Source organism: Onychostruthus taczanowskii, unplaced genomic scaffold, assembly GCF_017590055.1.
Source record: "Onychostruthus taczanowskii isolate IOZ18803 unplaced genomic scaffold, ASM1759005v1 scaffold20, whole genome shotgun sequence".
In the NCBI taxonomy this organism is placed as follows: Eukaryota; Metazoa; Chordata; class Aves; order Passeriformes; family Passeridae; genus Onychostruthus; species Onychostruthus taczanowskii.
Window position 1 is genome coordinate 14,513,120 of NW_024499240.1, and position 24,281 is coordinate 14,537,400.

Here is a 24,281-nt window from a genome sequence, read left to right on the forward strand (position 1 = left end):
CAAATAAAAATGTGAATTATGTAATTCACTGGTTAGTAGCAATAATGATAAGTTGCAGATTGTAAAGAAGTTACTTGACAAAAATTACAACTACTAAGTAGTTTTGTACCTGTGACCCTCTACGTAATTGTCTTCAGAATATATTTAGCTTGGTTAGTTATTCAAATGATAAATGGTATCTTAGCAAAAGCAGTACAGAAAATCTACATTTTAATCACCCTGAAAACAAATAATGGTGTGATAAGTAAGATATGTGTCCACTAGACGTGCAGTTCCCACATGCAGAAATGTTAGTGCAATGCAATACTCTTTATAAGAACATTACAGAAAAAACCCAAATAAAAGTTAAAAAAGCCACCCAGCAAAACCAATCCCCAATCCTTCTAACAAATACCACAGTTGCATGCATTAAACAAATCCGTGTTATCTATTCAGAAGTACACCATTTATCAAGAACTAAGTGCCTTCTGCAAGAGGCACGTGCTTTTGTTTTGCCTTATGATCAGTAGGGCATGTTGTAGTTGTCCAACATTTTAACATTTCAGACAAGTGTGTTAAGTCAGATTTTAAAATTCACTATTATCCAAGTGAATTTCAATGCTCAGTCAACCTTTAAAAAATATTAAACGTGAATAAATTTACCTGTCATACTTAAGGCCATTTTCTTTCACCTACAGCTATCAAAGATAAATGTCTTTAAGCAGGAGTTCTTACACCTTCTTTAAATATAAAATAACAGAAAGTCATGATCTAAGTAATTTTAAAATCAACGTTGTGGAAATAGGGAGTAGGAAACACACTGTAGCTAATGGACTTGGAAATGCAACCGAGAAACAGGTTGTAAACAAGACTTTTGGACCTCTGAAGTAACAGTATCAAATTTACTAATCAAAAACTCCCAGGGACTGACAAGTTCCCCAGAACTCTATGCAGGTACCCTTAGGAAAAAAAAAAAATTTTTTTGCACCCGTGGCTACTAAAACCAGCAGAAAATACAAGTCAAGTAAGCACCTGGCAAGCATTAACATTACATAGAGTTTATACCATTAAGAACTTCAAGACATTTTTACAGCTGTTCTACAAAAAAAAATAAAATACAGCTTTCCAAAAGTCTCAAGATCATGGACTAAAAATGTAAAGCCATTCAGACCCGGTGTGCTTGGCAAAATAAGTATCTTTTTCAAACACTCTTGTTTATGAAAGCACACTTACATCCCAACAGTAACTATGTACCATAGAAGCTCAACATAATTTAGTGGTGCAGGATGTCAATAGCACACAAAATCAACATAAGACTGACATTCAGATATAGCAGCAGTGCTCCTGTACAAATTATACTATCTTTCATTTCTTCTGCACTGCAAAAAATACTCTTGTAACTTTATGCTCTTTAAGAGCACTTAGACACTCAGAAATATACTTCTGAGTGCTATAAAGTATATTCCTGAGAAATATACTTCCTCAGCAATTAACAAACAGAAGGCAACACTCTCAAGACAATATCAAGTGTTGTGCAGCTAAAGAAGGAAACAAATCTATCATCAAGGAAAAAGAGTTTTTCAGATGCATTGATACTTGCTAGAAACTGCTATTCTAACACTGCATTCATTTGGAAGGGTTACAATTCCCAAAATATCAGAGTTTGTCTACCTGCCAATGAGTAAAGTGCCATCAGATAAAGCAGACAAAAATCAAATACAGGTTATAATCTGCACAAGACATTTTTTCTACATTCTACTAAAATACTCAGAGAGAAACTAAATATTAACTTTTTACCTTGATTAAAGATGTGATCACAATTGCTCCAGCATTCACCATAGGGTTATGAGGCCTGTCTGTGAAATAAAGTTTTCCATTACAAATATATTCCAAGACATGTTTGTCAAACAAAACCAGTCAAGTGCCTAAGTGAAAAATTATTCTAGATTTAAGTACAACTGAAAAGCTACTATTACAGAATAGCAATTGCATAATCTTAAACCTTTTAAAAATGCTGTAATCCAACATTATACACAATATTTTATCATTCTGAGCACAATATTCTACAGCTTAGAACACACTCAGCCTTATGCTACTTAACAATCCAGTAAATTGTTTGGTTTGGTGTCATTTCTTTTCTTGAAAATCACAAATCCTCTTCATTTAAGAACTTAATTTACCTCACAGCTGACTTGCACATACCTGCTACACTTCCATTTTCCTTTTTCCCCACTGATGTCCATATTAAGAGTATCTTAGCATTCCCAAGTCATTCTTGGCTGCTGAATAAATCACCTGCTTTTGTATCTCCTTTTTCTAAAAAACCTTTCACCAGCCATCTTACTTTTCCCAAATAACCTACCTTCCACAAATTACCCTTTTCTTTTATAATTAACATTTTGCTGTTCCTTTTAACTAGAATGTTGACTTCTGAGCATTGTGGTGTCTGAAAATCTCAAACAATTCTCAATACATTAATATCATGATAGGTTTGAATTCTTTACTTGCTGTTCCTTTACCTCCAAATCTGAAAAAAATATTTATTTTAAAACTGCACAAAAAGTGTCCACTATTTTTATGTATGATTTACAAACAAGGACTCTAAATGAAATTTGAGAATATTTGGGGTTTGGAGATGAGTCTGGTATTTGCAGCATACACATATATTCTCACAAAAATTACACTGGTTGTGGTCAATGGTACTTAGCCATCAATGACTATCAGTTAATCTTCAAAAATTTTCTTCAAACTTTCTAATCTTCAAGCTTTGTTAGTATTTTTCAGAAAGTCAATATTAAAAGGAACTTTTAAATAAATCAAACCATTCTATTAGTGGAAAAATAAGGCCCAACCTTCCAAAAAAAAATGAAGCTCCCTTAAAATATAAACTTGTGGTCTAGATAATATTTTAAAGATGTTACTGCCATTCCTTTTTTCTCTGAAAGAGACTCACAAATTGTTCAGATTTCATTTGACTGGTACTTAAGAGCCACATATATCAAATATCCTGTTGTTATCTACTAATGCAAGCAATGAGGGCCAAATGTGTTTGACTTCTGATTAACACCAGATCCTGGATAAGAAAATATAGCACTTCCACAGTTCCTCAGGGACCACAAACCTGAACACAAGTCAGCTGACCACTCACAGCATCACAGCCTGCGGGTCAGAAGGGACATCTGGAGGTCATCTCCTCCACCCTCCACTCAATGCAAGGCTCTTGCCACAGTTCCATAAACTGAGTCTTGAAAATTTCCAAACGTGGCAAATCCTCTACCTCTCCAGCAATCTTGTTGATCCTAGATGACAAATGCACCCTAATATCCAATCTGCAGCTCCCAAGCCACAGCATGGGGCTACTGCTGCCCCTTGCTGTACCAGGTGCCAGTAGCAAGAAGAGTTATAAGAGAAATCTTCATGCTGGCAATTGCTCTTCAAGAATTTGAAGAGGTTTCCAGAGGAGCCCCTAGGCTCTCCCCTCCAACTGCTCCCTGGGAGTTACGTGTGCCCTGGACTGCACAGCACCCTGGCAGCCCTATGCTGGAGCCCTCTCCAGTGTTTCACTCCTTGAGCTGAGGATCCCAACACTGGACACACAGTCCCTCATTTCTCACTCTAGCTACGCTTCTCTTCTTTACAGCTTCCTCTCACCAACATAAGGTATCACTCCAGTCCATAAACACACTCATGAATTTATCACACGCAGCCCATTCTAAAAATATTTTTATAAATATTTTGCTCTTGACTCTTCTGTTCATTTCTGTAGTTTCAATCTGCCACACGGTACAAAGAAAAAACACAACCAGATTCCATACCATGTGTATGTTTGAATAAAAAGGATGTACAATGTTTATTTAGCATTCAGCAACGAAAGGCTTACCAATGTGGTATGTCCACACAGAATATACCCTCTGAAATGCTATTGCTTCTCATTTCTTTCAAGATGTCACCACTTACCTTCAAAGTCAAGGCATTCCTGGTTCCTCTACTCTCAAGATTCCTGTCTCTGGCTGCTTAACATCCCAAGCTACCTGTAACTTGTTCTGGCCACTTTACAACTAACACATTTCCATGTGCTGCCTGCACGTGAAGAAGAGAAGAACCTTCTGATAAAACAAAACAAGGACTTTCTTGGATGTGCTTCTGAAACACAGTTGTGTGTTGTTCCCTGCACAAGAAGGTCACTGAAGGAGCCTTACCAGCTAAGGGGGGTACAGCAGCCTGGCTCACCCAACACCAAGAGCTGTCCTTTGAGGCTCTGTCCTACTGCTGCCAAATCCAGCATGTCACAGCGCTGAGCAGGACACCTGCCATTAACCCACTGCTGCATCAGAGCAAACCCTGCCAGGGTATCCAGGTCCTAGGTGAGCAGTTTTCACCATTATCTGCACAGCACCAGGGAATACCAGCCAAACACTTCCCATACACAGGTCCCTGTGTGTCATACACCAGACAGACAGACTTCTATCTTGCCAAAACAGCTACAAGCTCCCTAGAGGTGCTCCATGCACCAAGCCTGTCACTGTTTAAGAGCCATTTGGACAATGCCCTTCATAGATGATTGTTGTAGGTCCCTTCCAACCAAAATACTCCAATCTTCAATGGAGAACCTCTCCCCAAACTTAAGCTATACTGGCCTCTCTTAAGGGCTAGGATGCCTAAATAAAAACTTGCATTCTGAAAGATTTCTGCAGATTTCAAAGAAGAGATGTCTTCCATTCCCAGGTAATTTTTCGCCTCTGGGGGATATACAGGTTCTGACACTATGTTAATTTTTAAAGAAATTCACACACAGGTCTATTTCTAAAGCAACAGCCACTACTGACCTACCTCACAGTGGGTGCCATCAGCAAAGGGATTCCATCCTGTACAACAATTAAGCATGAAAACTAATACTATAATTGCATGTTTGCCTAAGAGGTGAACAAATGCATCCCTTAATCCTTAGAAAAGAAAGAGGTATCAAACTGTGCAAACCTGACACATTACTGAAACCAAACACACACACTCTCTCTATTATCAAATAATAAAGGCAGTGATCTGCTCAGGCTGATAAAAAAATAAAATCTTTTATGCAGCTTCTCTGCAAGTCATGAGTATTGCTGTATCACTTCATTATACTTTCAAGTAAGTTCATGTTTTTATCCTTAATGAAACATAAACAAAAAAAACCAATTTCCTGGCAATCCCTCACTGAATTACAGTACAACTTTTATTACTGGACTAAGTTCCACAAATTATTTCATTACTGGACTAATTCTACAAATAATTATCACCAAGAGGAGGTTGTATGTATGGATAAGAGATACTAACTGTTCATAAATACAGGTATTGTTAGATTTGTTGCATCATGAACTCAGACATGAAAAAGCCTGTAGCTGCTTAATGACCATTGCAAGGAAAACTATTCCTGATAATGCCTGTTTCAGACATACTTTACTATGCAAAATTTCTGATCTATGTCAATCAACTAGAATAATCTTTTTTAAATTAGCACAGAGATTGTTTTATTCCTCCAGAAATCTGAACTGGATTGGGCAATATATTCCCTTTAATAAAAAAAGTTTTAAAAGTGAATATTCATAAACCAGCAGAAGTCTCCAAATTTCCTTCTCACAGCACAGATCATACTCAAAACACAGCAACAGCTTTTTGTTGTCAGTTGGCATTTTTAGCTATGATTTAAAACTGTCTTACAATATTCTTCATTCTTTCCAGCTTCAATCTCAATACTAGTAAACAATTAAATGCAAGAATAGCCTGTTTTAGGAATCTTCTATATAGTTAGTATAGAAAAAATATCTTCAGATGCATGTCTAAACAGTTTCCAAACACCTGTGTATCACTTCATAAAATCTGGAATTACAAATATGAAATTCAACTATGTCCGAATATTTAGAAAGTAAATAGATTAAATATTTATTTTGTTTAAATTCTCAAACCTGGTCTTCAAGAATTTATGGATGTTCAAATTGACAAATACTCCACATATCTGAAGTTCATACAGTGGTTTAAATCTACAAGTGCAGATTTAATCTTTTAAATCCTTCTCTTCCCTCCTCTTCCTTTACACTTTGAGAAACTCAACCTCCTTTTCTCTTACTATAACTGAAATGTTTCTATTTATTAGACTTCTAATTTCTGTTTTAGTCTTTTCTGAAGGACTGTACAAGAAGCCATGCAGTTCAGTTGCAGCAATTTTTTTCTCATGTCTGTCAGTCACAGAAGCACATACTTAAAAACTAAATTTTCTTTCATGTTCATTGGTCAAAACTTCAATTGTCCAAATTCTCTTATGCACAACAGCCTTATAACACTCTTGAAGTATGTAAACAGTAATGTAAAAGACCACAGCCCACCAATTCATCTTCTCCAATAGTTCAATTTTAAAAGTAGCAATAAAAGAAGAAAATAATTACTAGACTTTGTCATGTCATTAAAAAGAGAAAATATGGAACAACTATATTAGTTCAAAGGAATTACGGGGCAATTTTCAGCACCATCAAAGCTTTTTTTATAGTAGAGCTTTTGTAGGATATGAAAGACAAGTCTTCAGACTGTACAACACTGTATTTGGAAAAAGGAAAGCAAAAACACGACAGCATAACTTGACAAAATGCTTAATCCTTTCTTGGCAATGTACTCCTACATTGTTATTTCATCGCCATTTACTAACATAATAGAAGAAATAAATTGCAAAGATATATTTTATTTTTAAGTATGGAAAGAGGATTTTAAGGTATAAATAATTTTATATTAATCATTTGCATGTATTTAAAACATAATAAATATAATTAGGTATCATTAATATATTAATACTACAGATATTTAAGTCAGAATGCAATACAGTCCTTGAAAAAGATGTCATCCAAGCCTTATGCTGGTAATTAAATATTAATTGCAACACCATGGCAACAGAAACATTGTCTGTTCTTTTACTGAGACAGATCCACTAGAAGAAACATTTGTGTTTCAGAGATAACATCCAGTATTTCCTCTAAGGCTACATGAGTCATCTTTCTCAGATTTTTGCCATAAAATTTAAAAAAATACATTTCCATTCTTAAGAATTAATATAATATGAAAAAGAAATAATCTAGGTAAGCACTGTAGGAGAAATTCTTGCTAAAATAATCCTGCCACAGGGAAAAAAAATAAAAACATTGTTTTGAATGTAGCCAGACTCCATTTAGAATAAACTGTGGGAAGATTTTGCCTTCTGGAAACTAGACAGTGCTGGCCTTTGGCACCAGCACCTGCTTCTCAGAAGGCTGAAAAGTGATATGTTTTTTAAAATCAATTTAACATCTTTCATTCTTTCACCACCATTTTATAGAAGCCATGATTAAGGAACCCTTGCTACCAACTCAACTAAATAAAAATAAATTTCAAATGCCTGCACTGTTAAAATTCTTTGGGTTTTCCTACAGCAAATGGAATAGAAGCAATAAAACATCTTTCACTAGCATTCTAAATTAGGCAAAAGTGACTAACAGAGACCAAACCTACCTTGCTGATAGCAAAATATTCCGGGACACTGCCTAGTAATAAGACTTTAGAGGATAAAGTTAAATCAAAAAGACTGAAAAAAACTGTAGGCTTGCCTCATAATTTTCTAAACCTGAGTATTTGCATTATTAAGTACAATGTATCTCTTACCATCTTCATTCAGGAACAATTTGTTGAATCTTAATCCACTAGGCTCTTTACCAACGTATCTGTGCACATACTCTGTGCCAAGATCATTGACGGCAATCGCGTATTTCAAAGGCTTTACGCAGGACTGGAGACAGAATGGAACTTTGGTATCACCCACAGAATGCCTGGGAAAAACACAGATGAACAGACTTGAAATTTCCTGTTTGTCAGCTGTGGCAGTGGAGTGTTAAATGCTTCATCTATCCTTAGCAACATTCAAGGACTGTTGACAAAAACGCCCCAAAAAGCAAAAGCATATTATTACTAAGTCTCATTTTAAAGAACATAACAATGAGATTTAGAGGTTTTAGCAACTGACTCCATAAGCCAAGCATAACAAAGTCAGTTGCTGACTACTGCAGAGGTAACAAAATAAAAAGTTCAGAAATGTACCAGAGCAAAAATTGTACCAGAGCAAAAAATCACCTCAAACCTCTAGTTTTACACTTATCCTACTCAATTGCAAACCACATACTCAGCAGGGTAGAGCTGACCCAGATAGAGCCACTGTACTGATTTATGCCTATATAAACAAAGATGAGATACAGCCTGGGTTTGCAATTTGAGAACAACAATCAAATGGCTGTATTTACATTTCCTTTAATAATGGCAAGACACAGCACTTATTACATGCTATCTTTTGGAAAGTTTACTTTCAGCATCTATGTCAGACTGCACCAAAGAGTGACTCATGCAAGCAGCATATGCCACATCAAGACAGAGCAAAAGGCTTGAAGCAGCCACTTGTCTGATGGCAAAATCAGGAGTGTATTTGCTTCTGTTCATTGCAGAAAACACAAGGCTTCTGTGAAAATCACAATACCACTCTGGCATTACAAAAGCTAACATTACACAACATTAAGCATTACAAAAATGAACATTATAAGAACTTTCATTAGCACACAATATCCAAAACAAAGCAAAATGCCAATTTAAAGTATCAGGTTTTTTTACTATTAATACATTACAATTGAGACACTTAAAGAGGAAGATGAAAAAATACTTCTGCTTACTTGTACAGCTCCACCCTGAGATTACAGAACATATGGCTAATTAGAAGCAAACATACGGATCTCAACAGATCATGGCAAAATGAACTCCAAGCCACAGTCACCAGAAGCAAGTTTGATGCTCCCAGGAATGCCCCATTCACAAACACAACACCTAAAAATTGCAGTTTCCAGAAGCTGCAGTAGGACCACAGGAAACTGCAGGTCAGCAGAGCTGATGAGCACCTTGCATTGTGTACTCACAAAGGGAGACACAGAGCTCATGTTACTTCTCAGCTAGATGGTGCAAGGTATCCCTTTACATCTAGGCTCCTAACTGTCTCTGCTACTCTGAGTTACTAATACTGAGAAAAATAAAATCACTGACTAGATCTAAGACCTACATACACCCTTACAGGGGAAAGCTTGACAAACCTGAAAAGCAAAATCGTAGTCAGCTCTGTCAAGTTCCCACATCTTCATTTTCCTTTTAAAGAACATGAATCTGCGTTTTTTTCAGTGACACACAGATTATATAACAATGCTACAGTGAAAACATTAAAATGCAGAAAAGGAGCTAACACTTAAGTACATTGTGACCTACACAGAAAGTTATATATGTTGATACACAGGTGTTATTAGACAAAGCTTTTCAACTTCCAAATATTATTGCTACAGAAGCAGTGCCTCTATCTTTCCTTGAACTATGCCAAGAACAAAATGTAGAAGTTACAGTATACCTCTGTCCATCCACGGTGCAAAGGGACACCCCCCACAAATCGGGGCTGAACTTGGCCAGTTGTGGAATATAGTCAGCAACCTATCAGAGCGTGAAATAGAGAGAGACACATTACAATACCCATAATACTTAACTCTACATTAATTAAAATAAATATCAATGGAAAGAATACACAAGGTACAACTGATTTATTCTACAAATAATCACCTGGTGGTATATCTAAAACTTCATTAGAAATTATTATATTCACTAGATCATAATCAAACAAAAACCTTTTTCTAAGTAAAATTTTCATCACATTCAGAGAGGTATCTGTGTTCTGTATAATAGCACGTCCAGCATTTTCAAATAATATAAAATTTTTAGTTTGTAACACAGTCTGGGATTTTTCAACTAATTTATTGGAAATAAGTACCAGAATAGTTTTTGTTTACTAACCAATGTGCAGTATTAACAATTACTTTTGTCACACAATCCAGACAGATGTGTAGAGTTGCATCATTTTTCTATAGCCTAACTGCAGTCTGATCAATTATACAGCAGTTTTATCGTTTATATAAAATAAAGGAATAATGCTATTTTCATACTCCAACATCAAAATGCTACAAGATTCTTAGAGGCTGTGAACTGTATTCCTAACATAGTTTACAAATTGCTGGCATAACTGAACTTCCAAAACTCTTTCATCAAGTTACCAGTTTAATTTTGCTAAAAATGGTAAGAAAAATCTGCCTACTTAACAAATGATGCATTTCATTAATACTGAAAATCTACAGGAGTTTGAAGTTGAATTTACAAAGAGGTTACCTTTCCTCCAGATTGTTTTTTAGCACTTTCATATAGCTCATCAATATGGGAAGTAAACGACATAAAATCTGGAATGACAAACTTCCTTCTGAAAGCTTGAGTAAGCAACACAATATTACTCTGTACACACCTGCAAAAAAGTTAAAAACGTTTATTAGTGCTTTGACAATGTGCTGTGAAAAAGCAATTACATGTTATTTAATTAGGACCCTCAGTCCCTTGAAGCTACATGCCTACAAGAACAAGCCGACATTACTTTTCCAATTTGCCACTCCATTTTTAAAATTAGTTGTAATAGCTTTACTGCATTCATTTTTATTCCTTTCTACTTAAAGCCCTCTTTTGAAGTTTCAGCTGGGAAGCTGTACTGCAAGGTATTATCAATCTGCCTTCAAGCAGCACCTCAGCTTGCAAAAGGGATCTAAAGCACCCAATTCTTAGGATCAAACCATCAAGTTTACCTAACCCAGTCTTTGTCTAAATAAGTGCTAATTTCAGAGTTAGATCAGACTTGGGAGGTTCAGGGTTGCTTTCTCTCACTTCACCCTTTCACCACTAACTGAGGTGAGAACGCTGCCAACAGACCAAACTGGAATGTGATTCCATTCTTAATAGGAAAAAAAAACCCTGTGGAAAAAATTGATAACATCTCCTGCACTAAGCAAAAGTTTCTTCTGCAAGTTTCTTCTTTCAAATCTCCAGCACCCAAGGAATCTCTGTTGCCTTTTAGCCCAGAAAACACAGCTACGCTATCGGCCACACCCTCTGAACGTCAGCCCATCTGGGACAGCGAAAAAACCGATGAGGTAAAAAGGAAAAGACTTATCTAGGACAAACAGAAGGAAGGATGAAAACACAAACTGATGCATGCTGAAAGTGGTGTGAGAGAGGAGAGCAATTGGCAGCCATTAGCAAGTCAGTTGAAATATGACCTGATAAAAGGTATTAACAGCCCTATCCCAGGACAGGGAGGACAAAGGCAGGTTTAACAGCAAACAAACAGTTAACACCTTCACACCGTGCCTTCTGGCACTGTTGACAGAAGCAGACACATACTACTAATGCAGGCAAATGGAAAGTTAAGAACATCTAGGCACATGTTACGAAGAAGAGCATACCTGCCAATTAAGACTTAATCAGAAAAAAAAAAAAAATTAGGGAAATGGTTTAACTTAGAATAGATATTTCAATAATCCTACTATTAAAAGCCATCATCAGTTCAAAATGAAGGTGCATGAAGACCAGTGGAGAGACAGAATTATCCTTCCTTTGAATACCCCCTCTTTTTCTAAGCCTTTAAACTCCTCCTATTTCAAGGACTTTATCTTAAATTCAACTGATATCCATTTCAAATGCTAATAGGCACTGCTCTCCGAAAGTGAAAGAGAAACTGAAGTTTCCGATGTACACAGTCACCTTACAAACTGCTGTCTGTAATACACTGCTTTCTTAGCCTGTGTGAAAACTGCAGTTGAGTTGTTTTTGTTGCAATCTGCCGGTTTTTTCTGTATCTTGCAAAATTTGCTGTTTGCTTTTGTTCCCAGCAGCTTCCAATTACGGTCACCTATTCCAGGTGCAAAACCCCTTTTCAAAAGTAATTAATAACACTGATGGCAGCTATGTGTGCAGAAGGATATGCACTAGGTTCAAACTTCAGATGTGCTTCTACATTGTCCATATTACCTGGGCAGCGTTAAGCACTTCTGGAAGAAAAAAAATAAATATCTGAAGTCCACCCAAACCTTTTAGAACAATTCAATACAAAGTCTGGAAAACAAGAAGGCAGTGTGCACTTAAATGCAGTCCTCTTCAGATCACATTATGTTTCTGAAACAAGAAGGGCATTTATATACTTAAAATTTACACCAATCCTATGATGCTCACTTCAGCAGTTCAATCCCTTTAATGTAGGGATTAAAAATCACTACACACATGGTTGTGCTGGTGAAGGACATTGCTTACTGTTACCAATTTTTCCCAGACTCTACCAAGGTCATTGTCTGGGTATTTACTCCTTAAACCAAGTAAATAGTATGAATTCACAGACTAAATTAAATACAAGGGTTCAAGTAATCTAGATGGGCATTCAGAACAATAGGTGCATGGAGAAAATAAGAGAGTTCTTGGGTGTCCCTTTAACAGGACACTAAACAGGTTTGACAGTTTTCAGTCAGCCAGGACATGAGCCAAGACAGCCTCTAAAATTCTGCATCTGACATCTCCTCCCACCGAAGTAATTAACTAATTATGTTCCAGATAACCCTCTGGAGATGGCTGGCCTCAGGCTCCGAAGCAGTGGAGCAATAGGAAAAGATCACAGGGAGGAATTCAAGTAAATAATTACACTGATAAATAAAAACCTTTCTACAGTCAAATATTGTGAACAACTTGGCCCTCATCTCTCACATAGTTTAGTGGTGCTCAGGATAGGTACACTAAAAAGTCATACTTTACATTCTTCCATTTCCACAAACTTTACAATCTCAACCTGAAAAAACCCAGAACTCTCTTGCCAAATCCCAATCCAGGCATTTCTTGCCTCACTTTAAAAAATGTCATTTCAAACAATAAACTTTTCCTGATACATTTTGGTTAGGAAGATTAGGCTACAAGTCTTATGATCAATATTAATTGTCAGTGACTTGTGTAGCAGAGTTTGAAAGCAACAGTTTGAGGGGTTTGGAAATTGTATCTTTGCTCTTCAGCATAAAGTTAGGATAACTTTGTTTTCTTTACCACCTTGTTAGGTTGATCTATTTTTCAAGTTCTGTCTGATTGCTTATTACTGCTTCCCTACATAAAGCAGCACAAGTTTAATCTAATAATAGATGAATTGTTGAGTACTATTATTATAACTGAGTACTATTATATTAAGTAGTACCAAAAAGGAAAAAAGGAAAGGAAAAAAATTCTCATATCAAGCTAACCAGCATGTTGCACTGCTTTCAGTAGCAGCCTGGTCTCACCCTGCAAAGACCACATTATGTTACACAAATGCAACATTAACAGCTAATTCATTAATTTATAAACTCTCTCTCGGAAATGTGCACCCCAGAAATCTTCATCTCAAGAAATTCTGCAGATGAAAGATTGAAACTCCAAGTTGTTCTGCCTGTAACATGGAGATTCTTTCTGATGTGGAGAGTGCTGTAAAGCCAAAAAACTTCAAAATAATGCAATTTTAGTTGAATTGGAGCCTAATGTTTAGAACAACTAAAAACGCATACAGAATGACAGACAAGACAGATATATGAGCTGGTCTATTTTACAGGTAATTTCTACTGGACTTGATTGATTTAGTCAAACTTATGCTACCACTACTCCAGATCACTTAATCTTGATACTTCATTGATCTGGCAGCTTTGGATTCAAATTCAAGAGGAGAATTACATCACTGACTTTTATGTTTACAAAACTGAAGCTTTCAAATCCTGAGGTAAGTACAGCTGACCAGATACATTATTGTATTTCACACATTAAATACTCATAGAAGAAAATACAGGGACCCTGTGCAAGCCTATTCACAACAAATACAGTGTCCCTACAATGAACAGGTAACTGAAGTTCAGGGGTTTTTAATTTACAAAAGCAGTTACAAAGGAACCTTCTGCTACTGCAAAGAAAAACTTGCTATGTGAAACAAGATTCATATTCAAGAAGCAACCATGTAAAGTTTCCACAAATTGTTATAGTAACGACTACTCTCTTCACACAGAGGATCAAATCCCAGAGATGTGACACAGAACATAAGATAATCCTGCTAATTAGCAATAAATTCTTTTTCAAATGAAGAGCCCTTGCCTAAAACGTAATTCAGTTTACTGTGACAAATAAGCCTTCTAGTATAAATGTAACACATAATAGCAAATGCATTTCCTTTCCAATCCACCCATACACCCAGGAAGGTTTCTGAATCTAACAATTTAGCGTTCTTACTCTGCTGACAAGAAAAACAGTGAAGACCTGGTCTAGAACTCAACACAGGAGTAAAGTTAGTCCATGCTGGACCTTTACAAAGTATCTGACATCTGTTTAAGGAGTTGATTGGCTTTTTTGTTGCACACACAGACATTAACTTCTTCTCAATCTATTTCCAAAAATGTTCTTATATAAATATATACTATAAGTATATACTGTATATATTTTATATACCTACATGTACATAAAATATATGTATTATATATATGCACTTAAAAAATTATATGTGCAAATAAGTTTTAGGTATTAAGATTTACTCTGCAAGTGGAATAAAAATGCAGACAGAAAAATAGTCTAAAAATTTCATTTCAAAATTTAAGAGCCTCTACATCTCCAGTCTTTTGGTACACAAAAGCTATAAGTAGAGGAGCAAAGGAGTGTGCTTGAAATGAACAGAAGACAACCTGAACAGTGCTTATACTTTTCAGCTGACTACAGACTTGGCTAAAAAAAGAACAAACAAAAGCATCACTAAAATACGGCACACAGATCTTTTCCAAAACAGACCAATGTCTGCAATCCTAACTCCTCTCATCTCCACATAGCTTGAAATTTAACATCACTGTTTTCCACACACTCACTTTTAGAATTACATACATGCTCTGAACATCTTGCCACACAGAAGCAGCATCCTGAACTTCAGATTAAAAACTGACAAGTGCAGCAAGAGAGCAGTTTTACGTAATCATACTAAACACTTCATGCTGCATCAATTAATTTTGTTTGGCACCTGACCAGGAGCTGCAGTATGGGGTCAGACACACATGCAAACAACACTGACACATTAAGCTCTTGTGGAGACCACACAGCCTGCCCGCTGCATGAAATCTGAGAACAAACTTTCATCAGAACAGCATCAGGAGGGTGTGTTTGACACCCTTCCTAACTGATTTATATACCTTATGTCTCTCCTTAAGACAGCACTCAGTAACACACAGACAGCATTCATTCAGAATTATACAGGTACGTAATTGACAGAAAGTTTACTTTTTAAAAAGGTCTTTGTCCAGCATAACACCATCTGAAGTAGTCTGAAGAGTCAGTCTTAGCATATCCATGCACTCTTTCAATCGAGGATCAGATGTACGTAATCCTGTAGATTTGAGTGCCTATTACAATAAAACAATAATTACTAAGTGAAAAGATTTGCTATTACAATCTAGTTATCTACTGCTCAGCATTTATCACTGTAAGAGATCTGCCACTGCACCATCAACACAGACATTGTGACACTTGGCTGAATCTTTAGCAATTTCCTTTCGCCATTTTGGCTGCATTTTATGTCAGAACATTAATGTTATTTGAAATCCAGTGGTCCAACTACATTTTACAGAAGCACAAATACTATTGAGCCATGCCACAGGCACAGCTGCTTTCAAGCATACTCTTTTGCACATCAAAGCAGTGAATAATAACATTAATATTTCAACTACAGAAACTGCTCTGGGGGGGACAATACATTCCTTCCCGCAGATAAACACGTACAAGAGAAATTCTTTGCTTTCCATTCTTCCATTTAAAATGTTAAAATAACCTTGCAGTAGTTAGCTTGCATACAGCACTTTGGAACAGTAAACTTACAGTTATGAATTTATGAACTGGTATTTTTTCTTGTCCTTCTGCAATAGTATAGAAAAGAAGATCTTCTAAACTGGGAAGGAGACCTTGTTTCATTTTACTGGAAAACAGAAAAAAAAAGCATAGATTATTTTAGTGCCTATTTTTATTTACACCCATTTTTGCATTATCCTCAGGCAAACACATTTTCACTGCTACCATTAATTTCAAAGAACTATTTCATCGGTGAACACAAAGCTTAGACTTTAAGCAGAAAAAAATGGTAATCTTACAAGCAGCATACATATATTTTACAATAGCAAACATTCTTAACTGCAACTCAGTCATATTTTTACTGTCATACATTTACTGTTAAGATCATATTTTTTGGGGAGCACATTAATCACATCATTCTTAACTGCAACTCAGTCATATTTTTACTGTCATACATTTACTGTTAAGATTATATTTAGATTTTTTTGGGGAGCACATTAATCACACATCACTCTTTTTGATGTTACCAAGGGTAGGTACGTTACTTGCAGAGGATAAATTATTTATAAGATTCCAGCATGTATATGCCCCATAATGAAATTGTAGAGCATACTGACCCAACTGTTCTACAGGCAAGAGAAAGAGATGATAAATGTGTAATATTTTCTTCAAAACAGTCCCGTTTTCAGCACTCCACAGAGGAGTCCTGAAGTCCCTATCCTTCTAGAAGCTTATGTAAGCCCCATCAGTTACCATGAAACAAGCAAAGCCATTTGCAGCATAATAGAGCACCTGAAGCAGAAGGAGTGACTCTCATCACACCTACTTAGCTAAGTAAACCCAGTGTAGATGCACCTTTAATGGTCACTGTGCTTATCAGTGTAAACACAGCACTCTCCAAGGATCCCAGGTGTTACCTGGGATCATACCCGTTTCACTCTGAGATAGGCTTCCCCTAGCCTGCAGGTTTTCATTACCTGCATCTCCATTTCATGTGAAATCTAAATAAAACCTACCAAACTAAGCACTCAGATTCCTTCTAAGACAGAAAGCTGTAGTACTGACAGCTTTCCCTTCCCTTTGAAGTTTACAGATTAAGCCTGTAAAAAGTATAAAAATATTCCTTGATATCCCAAAGCACCCTGCAGCAGGCAGGAGCCCAAGTCTTTACACTTGCCCTGTAAGCAGTGCCCACTACACTTCCAGACTGAGAGGGGCAGTGACAGCAAAGGGATTCTGACTCTTTGGTCGCCTGAAGTGCCCAAGTTTGTTTCCAGACAAAAAAGCCAATGTTCCAATATTTGACAAACAAAAAAACATAAAACCAAAAGAAAAAAATATGTAGATAGTAACTAAAACGCAGAGTATACAGTCTTACATTATTTTAACCATCAGTTTTAAAGGTCCATCTTATAATCTATTAATACTGGCAATGCTTTGTTACCATACAGTAATAGATAAACTATTACCTGAAACTAGAATGCTCAGTGGCAACTTATGTATTTTTATGCATTTCTGCATATGTTTACAAAAAGTAGGTCCAAATTCTAGTCACTGAAGTTGTCAAGAGATTAGTAATTCTTTGAATAACAGAACTCAGGGTTACAACTGCAAAAATAAAATATTACAGCTAAGCATAGACCCTAGATAGGCCAATGCAATCTTACTGACTGACGTTTAATCCTCTCCTCTCCCAATACTTACACAAGTCAGACTCATGATTTATTTTTAATAAAAATCTGATTGTACCCAAATACCCTTATAAATTTAAGACAACATCTAGACTGCCCTTGCCTCCCGCCTTTCCTCGTAACTAGCTGTGAAAACAAGTAATAAAAAAATATCACCTCTCATTTTCCAATTTAAAACCTTGTACTTACATACTAAGAACAGAAGACAGCTTTGTAAGCCAACAGAACTTTCCTTGTCTTACAGTCTAGATTTTTTTTTTTTTTAATTTAAATTATGCTGGCTGACTAATGCACAGACAGGCTGGCAATTCAACCAAGACAAACGCTTGCAACTACCTCAAGCAAACTACTGAGCAGCCCTTTTGCTAAAGAAAATTCAGGTCTTCCAGGCAGGGTGTTTCATTTTCAATCCTTTGGGGACAGTATGTCCAGTCAAGCCAACAGAACCAGAACTACCAACACAGCAACTAAAGCTTTAGGATGCCTGCATCCTAATTCTGCAAGGAAAAATTTTAAAAGTTATGCTAAGTTACATCATCTACGCCCCTACATCTTCATCACTCACACAAAGCATTCAACTGAGCTCTGCAAAACGTCGAGATTTCATGTTTTAAGGAATGTCTCTGCTACACAAGTCGTTCCCGGACTTAAGGGCTGCTTAAGGTCTGGCAGAGGAAACTTTCCTGTTTCACTCTGGCAAAACCAGCCAGCAAACACACTGAGAAATGTTAACTGATAACCTATTTAATTACACATTTCTGAGCAATTACTCAATTTTACAGCTGTTCCAAGTATGGAATTTCTATCTGGAAAGATGCAGAAAAATACTTCAGCAATTTAACCAAGATTTTACCTGCCTCTTCATAAGATTTTAATCTATTAAAGAGACCTGCACCTTTCACAGCAGAGAATCTCTCAACGTAGTTTCCATATCTTTCACATCTGCTGTAGTTCAATATTGGGTCACTCAGCCTAATTAAACAATGGAGCTGCACAGATGACCAAAGCAAAGAGGATGACATTCAATATATTTACAGAAAATTGCTCTTTGTCAAAGAGTCCATCTTTTGGTAAAGTTTATCAACTAAATAGGGGTGAAAAGGCTTGCTCTGCAGTTTATCAGATCAGTGATGTCAGTAACTGATGTTTGCTTAACCTAAAAGATGTGTTTTGGCACTGTGAACACACTTAGCGAGATAATTCTGTTCCCCACACACACACACACACACACACACGCGTAAAAAGCTGTTTTTCAGGTCAGGGAACTTGCAATTTTCACAGTCAAATTAAGTGGAAATTCCGGTTTACCAGATTTCATGAATAATGACTTGATATATCTTTACCTTCTGGGGAAAAAAAAAAAAAAAAAAAAGACCAAAAACCACCAGACTATTAAACAACTAGACTTTGGTAGTATACTAATCTGTGGACTACAATACTGGTGGACTGATTTTTTTAAATACAAAGAAAAACCAACATATGAAGTCCATATGTTGGACATAGGACTTTGTAGTCCTTTCAGATCTTCCTTTTGCACCAGTACAATGTCTACACCAGATTCTGGGGGGACTTCATTTTAACAAATGCTGAATTTCTAGGATAAAAACAAGACTAAATTTCAAATAATGCGGAAGATTCCTACTCTGTTCTTCAGGACAGAACTGCCAAAATGCAGAACAGGATTTACAGAACAACAAATTATATAAAGGTATGATATTGCTAATAATAATTTCAGGCATTATTAACAAATATGACACCAGTCATAAGAATGAGATTACAATTACTGTCACAAACAATGCTCCCTCAGGGACCACTGAAGATCTTCATCAATGACACCGGGATCAAATGAAGCCTCAGCAAGTTTGCCAATGACACCAAGATGAGTGGTGCAGGTGACAAGCCTGAGGGATGGGCCACTATCCAGAGAGACCTGGACACACTCAAGAAGCTTGTCCAGGTATAAACCTCATGAAGCTCAGCCAAGTAAAGTGCAAAGTTCTACGCCTGGACCACAGTAACTCCTGGAATCTTCCCGGGGGAAGAACAGACCTAGAGCAGCCCTGCCGAGAAGGATTTGTGGGTGCTGGTGAAGGAGCAGCTGGACATGACCCAGGCAGTGGTACTCAGAGCCAAATCTGTCCTGGGCTGCATCCAGAGCAGTGTGGGCAGCAGGTCAAGGAGGGGATTTTCCCTTTACTCCACTCTGCTGAGATCCCACGCAGAGTACTACCTTCAGCTCTGGGGCCCTCAGCACAGGAATGGCATCAGCCCACTGGAGCACGTCCAGAGGAAGCCACCAGGATGGCCAGAGGGATGAGCACCTCCCCTCTAAGAGGTAAGGCTCAAGGAACTAGGGTTGCTCAGCCTGGAGAAGAGGAGGGTCCTGGGAGACCTCACTGCAGCCTTTCAGTACCTAGAGTGAGTCTAAAAGAGAGATAGGGACAGGCTTTTTAACGGGGTCTGTCGCAACACGATGAGGGCGTAATGGTTTTCCACTAAAAGAAGGCAGATTTATATCAGATATAATGAAGAAATTTTATGGGGAGGGTGGTGAAATGCTGGAACAGGCTGTCCAGACCTGGAAACAGGTCCCCACCCCTGGAAACATTCAAGGTCAGACTGCATGAGACTCTCAGCAGCCTGATCTGGTTGAAGATGCCCCTGCTCATTGCAGAGGGGTTTGGACTAAGTGACCTTTAAATGGTTTCTTCCAATCCAAACTATTCTGGGATTCTATGAAAGCTGCAAGTCACAGTCAGTAGCCACTCTACCTAAGACAGGCACCTTGAAGAATTTGTCACCATACTACAAATGCTGTGTATCTTGGTTGTATCTCCAACACTTGTCAAGTCACTAAGTAACTGCTTTCTGTCCACTCTGTATCACTCTATAGTGAGACACTGGTCCCATAACGGTGGGCAACTATCTACCCAAGAACTACATACTTATAAACTACACATTTATAAACTTAGACATGTTTAGTAGCTAACAAAGTGCTTCTGGTAAAAAAAAAAAAAAAAAAAAAACAAAAAACACCAAAAAAAAACCACCCAAACTCTAGCTTCAAAACCTTGGCCTCTACAGAGGTTATGAAAGGTCTAATAAAAGTGCACTTCTGTTTCTCACATCTCTGAGTATTGTATCCACACTCCATCAGAAGTATCAGCAAAATGAAACACTGCCTGGTTACTTGTTATTCCTCTGTTATCTGGCCAGCAAAAGAAAATTTATTTTGAAAAGTATCTCCAGAATTCATCCCTGCCCTTAAAAAAAGAGCACTACCTACCACTCCCTTGTCATTTAAAAAAAAAAAAAAAAAAAAAAAAAAAAAAAAAAAAGAAACCCTAAAACACTTCCTTTAACTGTTTGTTGATATTCTATATACTAGCATCTAGCCCTATTGGCTAAAAAAAGTGAGCAATTTAGCTTTCAAAAGTTAGGGTCACTCACACTTTGCTCCTCTCTCTCACCTTAATCAAGGCCTTTTTAATTTAGAAATAGATTCTACTAAGATAAACTGTTTCATCCCTTTACTGTTCAGCACAAGATGAACGCATACTGAAAGTAAAAGCAAGCAAAGTTACATTGAAAGCAGGAGCAAAGGGTATTAAACATTACACACATCCACAACTGAGGAATGTCTTAGGCTTGAGCATAGATACTATTGTGTTTTAATCCACAATTCCTATTAATTAAATTTACCGGTCTGTGACCATTCTCAGCTCAAGCTCAATTATTTTTCCTGTCCGAAATACATTAAGTTGCAGTTGGATACATAGTGTGAAGGCTGGATAGCAAGGATAAGGAGGTGGTGGAAGATGTTATGGAAAAAATGCACCAGGGGATCTGGTTATGCAATGGGATACTAGTTATTTCATCAGCCACAGACCTCATAATTTATTCTCACTATGAGGAATTGAACTGTTCTAAATTTCTCTGTAGTCTTTGCACAGAACCTTTTAGGCTTTTACTTGCAACTCCTACTCTGTACACAAGGAGTGTTAGGAAAGCAAATAAACAGGAAAACCTTAGGCTGTCTTTTGACATCATGGGTTATTTCAGTATCCCAGAACCGTGACCTTATAATCAAATAGAAAAAAATAGGCCCCCAACACTAACTAAAAAAGAAAAAGGCTATTGCCAGTTGAGTCCACAAACCATTTGTCAAACATGACTGAAATGTTAAGACACTACGGATGGCAAAGTGCTGGAATCAGCAGAACACAGACTTAGCCCAGTTGTCAATGCAGTTCAGACACCTGTCTTTTGAGGAACCTCGCTTTTCTTCTCAAGCCTGTACTCTGTCTTAATATAGCAATAACTTCCACATGGAATGTACCATTTACAAATGCTTGAAGGAAGATTTTCCCAGTTCTGCTTCAAGAAAAGTAAAAATGAAAGTATCCAGCAGCCTGACTAATGTGCCACCAGGCATTCCTGCACAACCTGAAATTAAAGTTTCTAGCTTTTTCTGTGTTTGTAACTACATGCTAGATGTTTTATAGAATTTCTCCCTGTTCATTTTGCAGTAAGATATAAAGAACTGACTTTCAAATACATCATTTTGACAAAAGCCAAAAATTATTACAAGTGTTTAACTGGTTTGTGATTACATAGCTTTGCCACACAAGTTAGAAATTAAAGAATTTCCCTAACTGATGCTAGCTGTAGGAAGCTAATAACAGCTCAGTTTAAGAAAATATTACCTCTTCAATAAATCACCTTTGAAATATCCTCCAAAACCCATGACATGCTGGTTTTTTCCAAAGTTTTTAATGTCTGTATTTCTGCTTGAAAGCAGACATGCAGTCTTTATAAACCACACCTATTCAACTACAGAAGGATAATTTTTTTTGTTCCAAAGCATTATAGAGAGCTAATCCAAAGGGGAGACTTCATATTTGTTGAACAACAGCATAAATTCAAAAATACTAGCCGTTATGATTGTGCATTATATTGCATAGTTACATAACCTGACGGGCATGCATTTTTTAAGACAGAAATGCAGACTTCTGCATTTGTTGAACAACAGCATAAATTCAAAAATACTAGCCGTTATGATTGTGCATTATATTGCATAGTTACATAACCTGATGGGCATGCATTTTTTAAGGCATCTGACAGCAGAAGTAACTGGTGATGCCTTCAAAGCAGGCTGTGCCCCACTGAACCAGGCTGAGCAGCTGATACATCTGGGGGGAAAAACCAGAGAAGAACAAGGTCACAGCCTCTCCCCCCACCTGCCATACTGAAGTTCATGGTAAAAAAAAAGCCCCACAAACCACAACTGAAAAGCAGGACTATTAACAAGCTAAGGGCTGAAGCCTTCCTGACTGGCTTTGTGGAATCTTCCCCAGACTTCCTCTTGGCATTAGACTAACAGAGACTTTACTCGGTGTCAAAACAAACTTTCTCGGCCCTGTTTCTTCTGTCATTTGCTCTTTTCCTACAGGTAATAAGCATAGCAAAGCCTGGGAAACAGCTTGGGTTTAATTGTAATTATGCCACCCCATCATCAAGCCACAGGGTGCCTACAGGAATGCCATGGGGTACATTTCAAACACATACAAAGGAGAAATCTTCACTGGCCTTGCAGTTAAGCTGTCAAATTTCTTGTAAAAGGTTATCTGAGATTCTAAATGTACCCAGGCTCAAACAGCCAATGTACAGACTGCCAAGACAGGGGGTGGTAGGGAATGAATACTCAAGAATTACATAAAGCTGAAGACTAACAGAGAAGAACATTCTGTCCATTAACCTCATCATTATACTCAGGTATCCACTACCAGGTACAAAAACTGGAACGGATACACCTGTCTCTGATGTTTTTGGATTGGTTTTTTTATTAAGGAGTATTTCAGTTTCTGAGTGAAGGAATACTAATTTCATAGAAATATACAGCCTTATCATTCTACTACCTGCATACACCTTTGTCACCAAGGGACAAGTAAGCACCTCAGCACAGGCACACATCCTGCAACACCTATAAACATCTATACTCACCACGTGCGGATGGCAGTATCTGTCCCTGGCTGCACTAGATTACAGAACTGTTAAGGCTGGAAGGGACCTCTGGAGATCACCCAGTCCCCAGTGCCCCCGCCAAGGCTGGGTCACCCTAGGGCAGGTTACACGGGGACGCATCCGCGGAGAAGACAGCGCCGCGAAACTTCCGAGGCAGCACTACGCACCACGCACACTGCCTTTAATAATTAATGCGAGATGACACAGCTCTCGCTTCTCTTGAAAAATATTTTTAGCCAAGTGGAAGCGCTACCAAAGCCACGCTACCACCCACGGAGAGCAGGGAGGGACGCCCGGGGGAAGCCCGAGGCGCAGCCTGGGCCGCACGCCGCGGGCAGCGGAGCCCCGAGCGGCGCACACGCCCCCCGCCACGCGTGTGCGCCTCCCTCCCGCTCCGAGCCGCCGGCAGCCGGGCCCGCAGCACCCGGGGAGCGGCCGGGATGGAGCCCGGCAGCCCCGGGGTCCCCGCACCTGCCGGGGAAGCGCCGGCCCGGCCCGGCCCCTTCCGCAGGCACCACGCGTGCGAGGGGAGGCGGCGCTCACATGGCGCCTCCGCATCATCCCCCGCGCCCGCCGCCCCCTCCACACTCACTTCTCCCCGCCGCCGCCTACGGCCACCTCCTTGCCGCCGCCGTGGTTATTGTGGCCGCTGTCGGCGGGGGTCTCGCCGGGAGTCGGCGACGGCGCCTGCGCCCCCTTCCCCGGCTCCTCCAAGGCTCCCTCCGAGCGGGTGCACAGACCCCGCGCTACCGGCAGCGCCGCCGGGCCGCGGCGGGCGGCGGGCGGGCTAGCGCCGAGAGCGGCGAGCGGCGGCTGGAGGCGCCT

At 38.4% G+C, this 24,281-nt stretch overlaps 1 protein-coding gene across 2 annotated transcripts in view; it reads right to left on the minus strand.

Annotated features, from left to right (window-relative positions):
- Window positions 1-24,275, minus strand: part of GLS (glutaminase) — a 61,768-nt gene extending 37,493 nt beyond the window's left edge. The window contains exons 1-7 of one of the 2 annotated variants that reach the window (XM_041403801.1): window positions 24,049-24,275; window positions 15,772-15,868; window positions 15,178-15,299; window positions 10,213-10,342; window positions 9,407-9,486; window positions 7,639-7,802; window positions 1,777-1,835 (exon numbers count right to left, since the gene is read on the minus strand). In XM_041403801.1, the coding sequence (XP_041259735.1) occupies window positions 1,777-1,835; window positions 7,639-7,802; window positions 9,407-9,486; window positions 10,213-10,342; window positions 15,178-15,299; window positions 15,772-15,864 (648 nt within the window). In that variant the 5' untranslated portion in view covers window positions 15,865-15,868; window positions 24,049-24,275. Of the gene's footprint in view, window positions 1-1,776; window positions 1,836-7,638; window positions 7,803-9,406; window positions 9,487-10,212; window positions 10,343-15,177; window positions 15,300-15,771; window positions 15,869-23,435; window positions 23,552-24,048 lie in introns of those variants that run through there. The other variant, XM_041403802.1, reaches the window with a different exon arrangement.
- Between the last annotated feature and the right edge of the window lie 6 nt (window positions 24,276-24,281).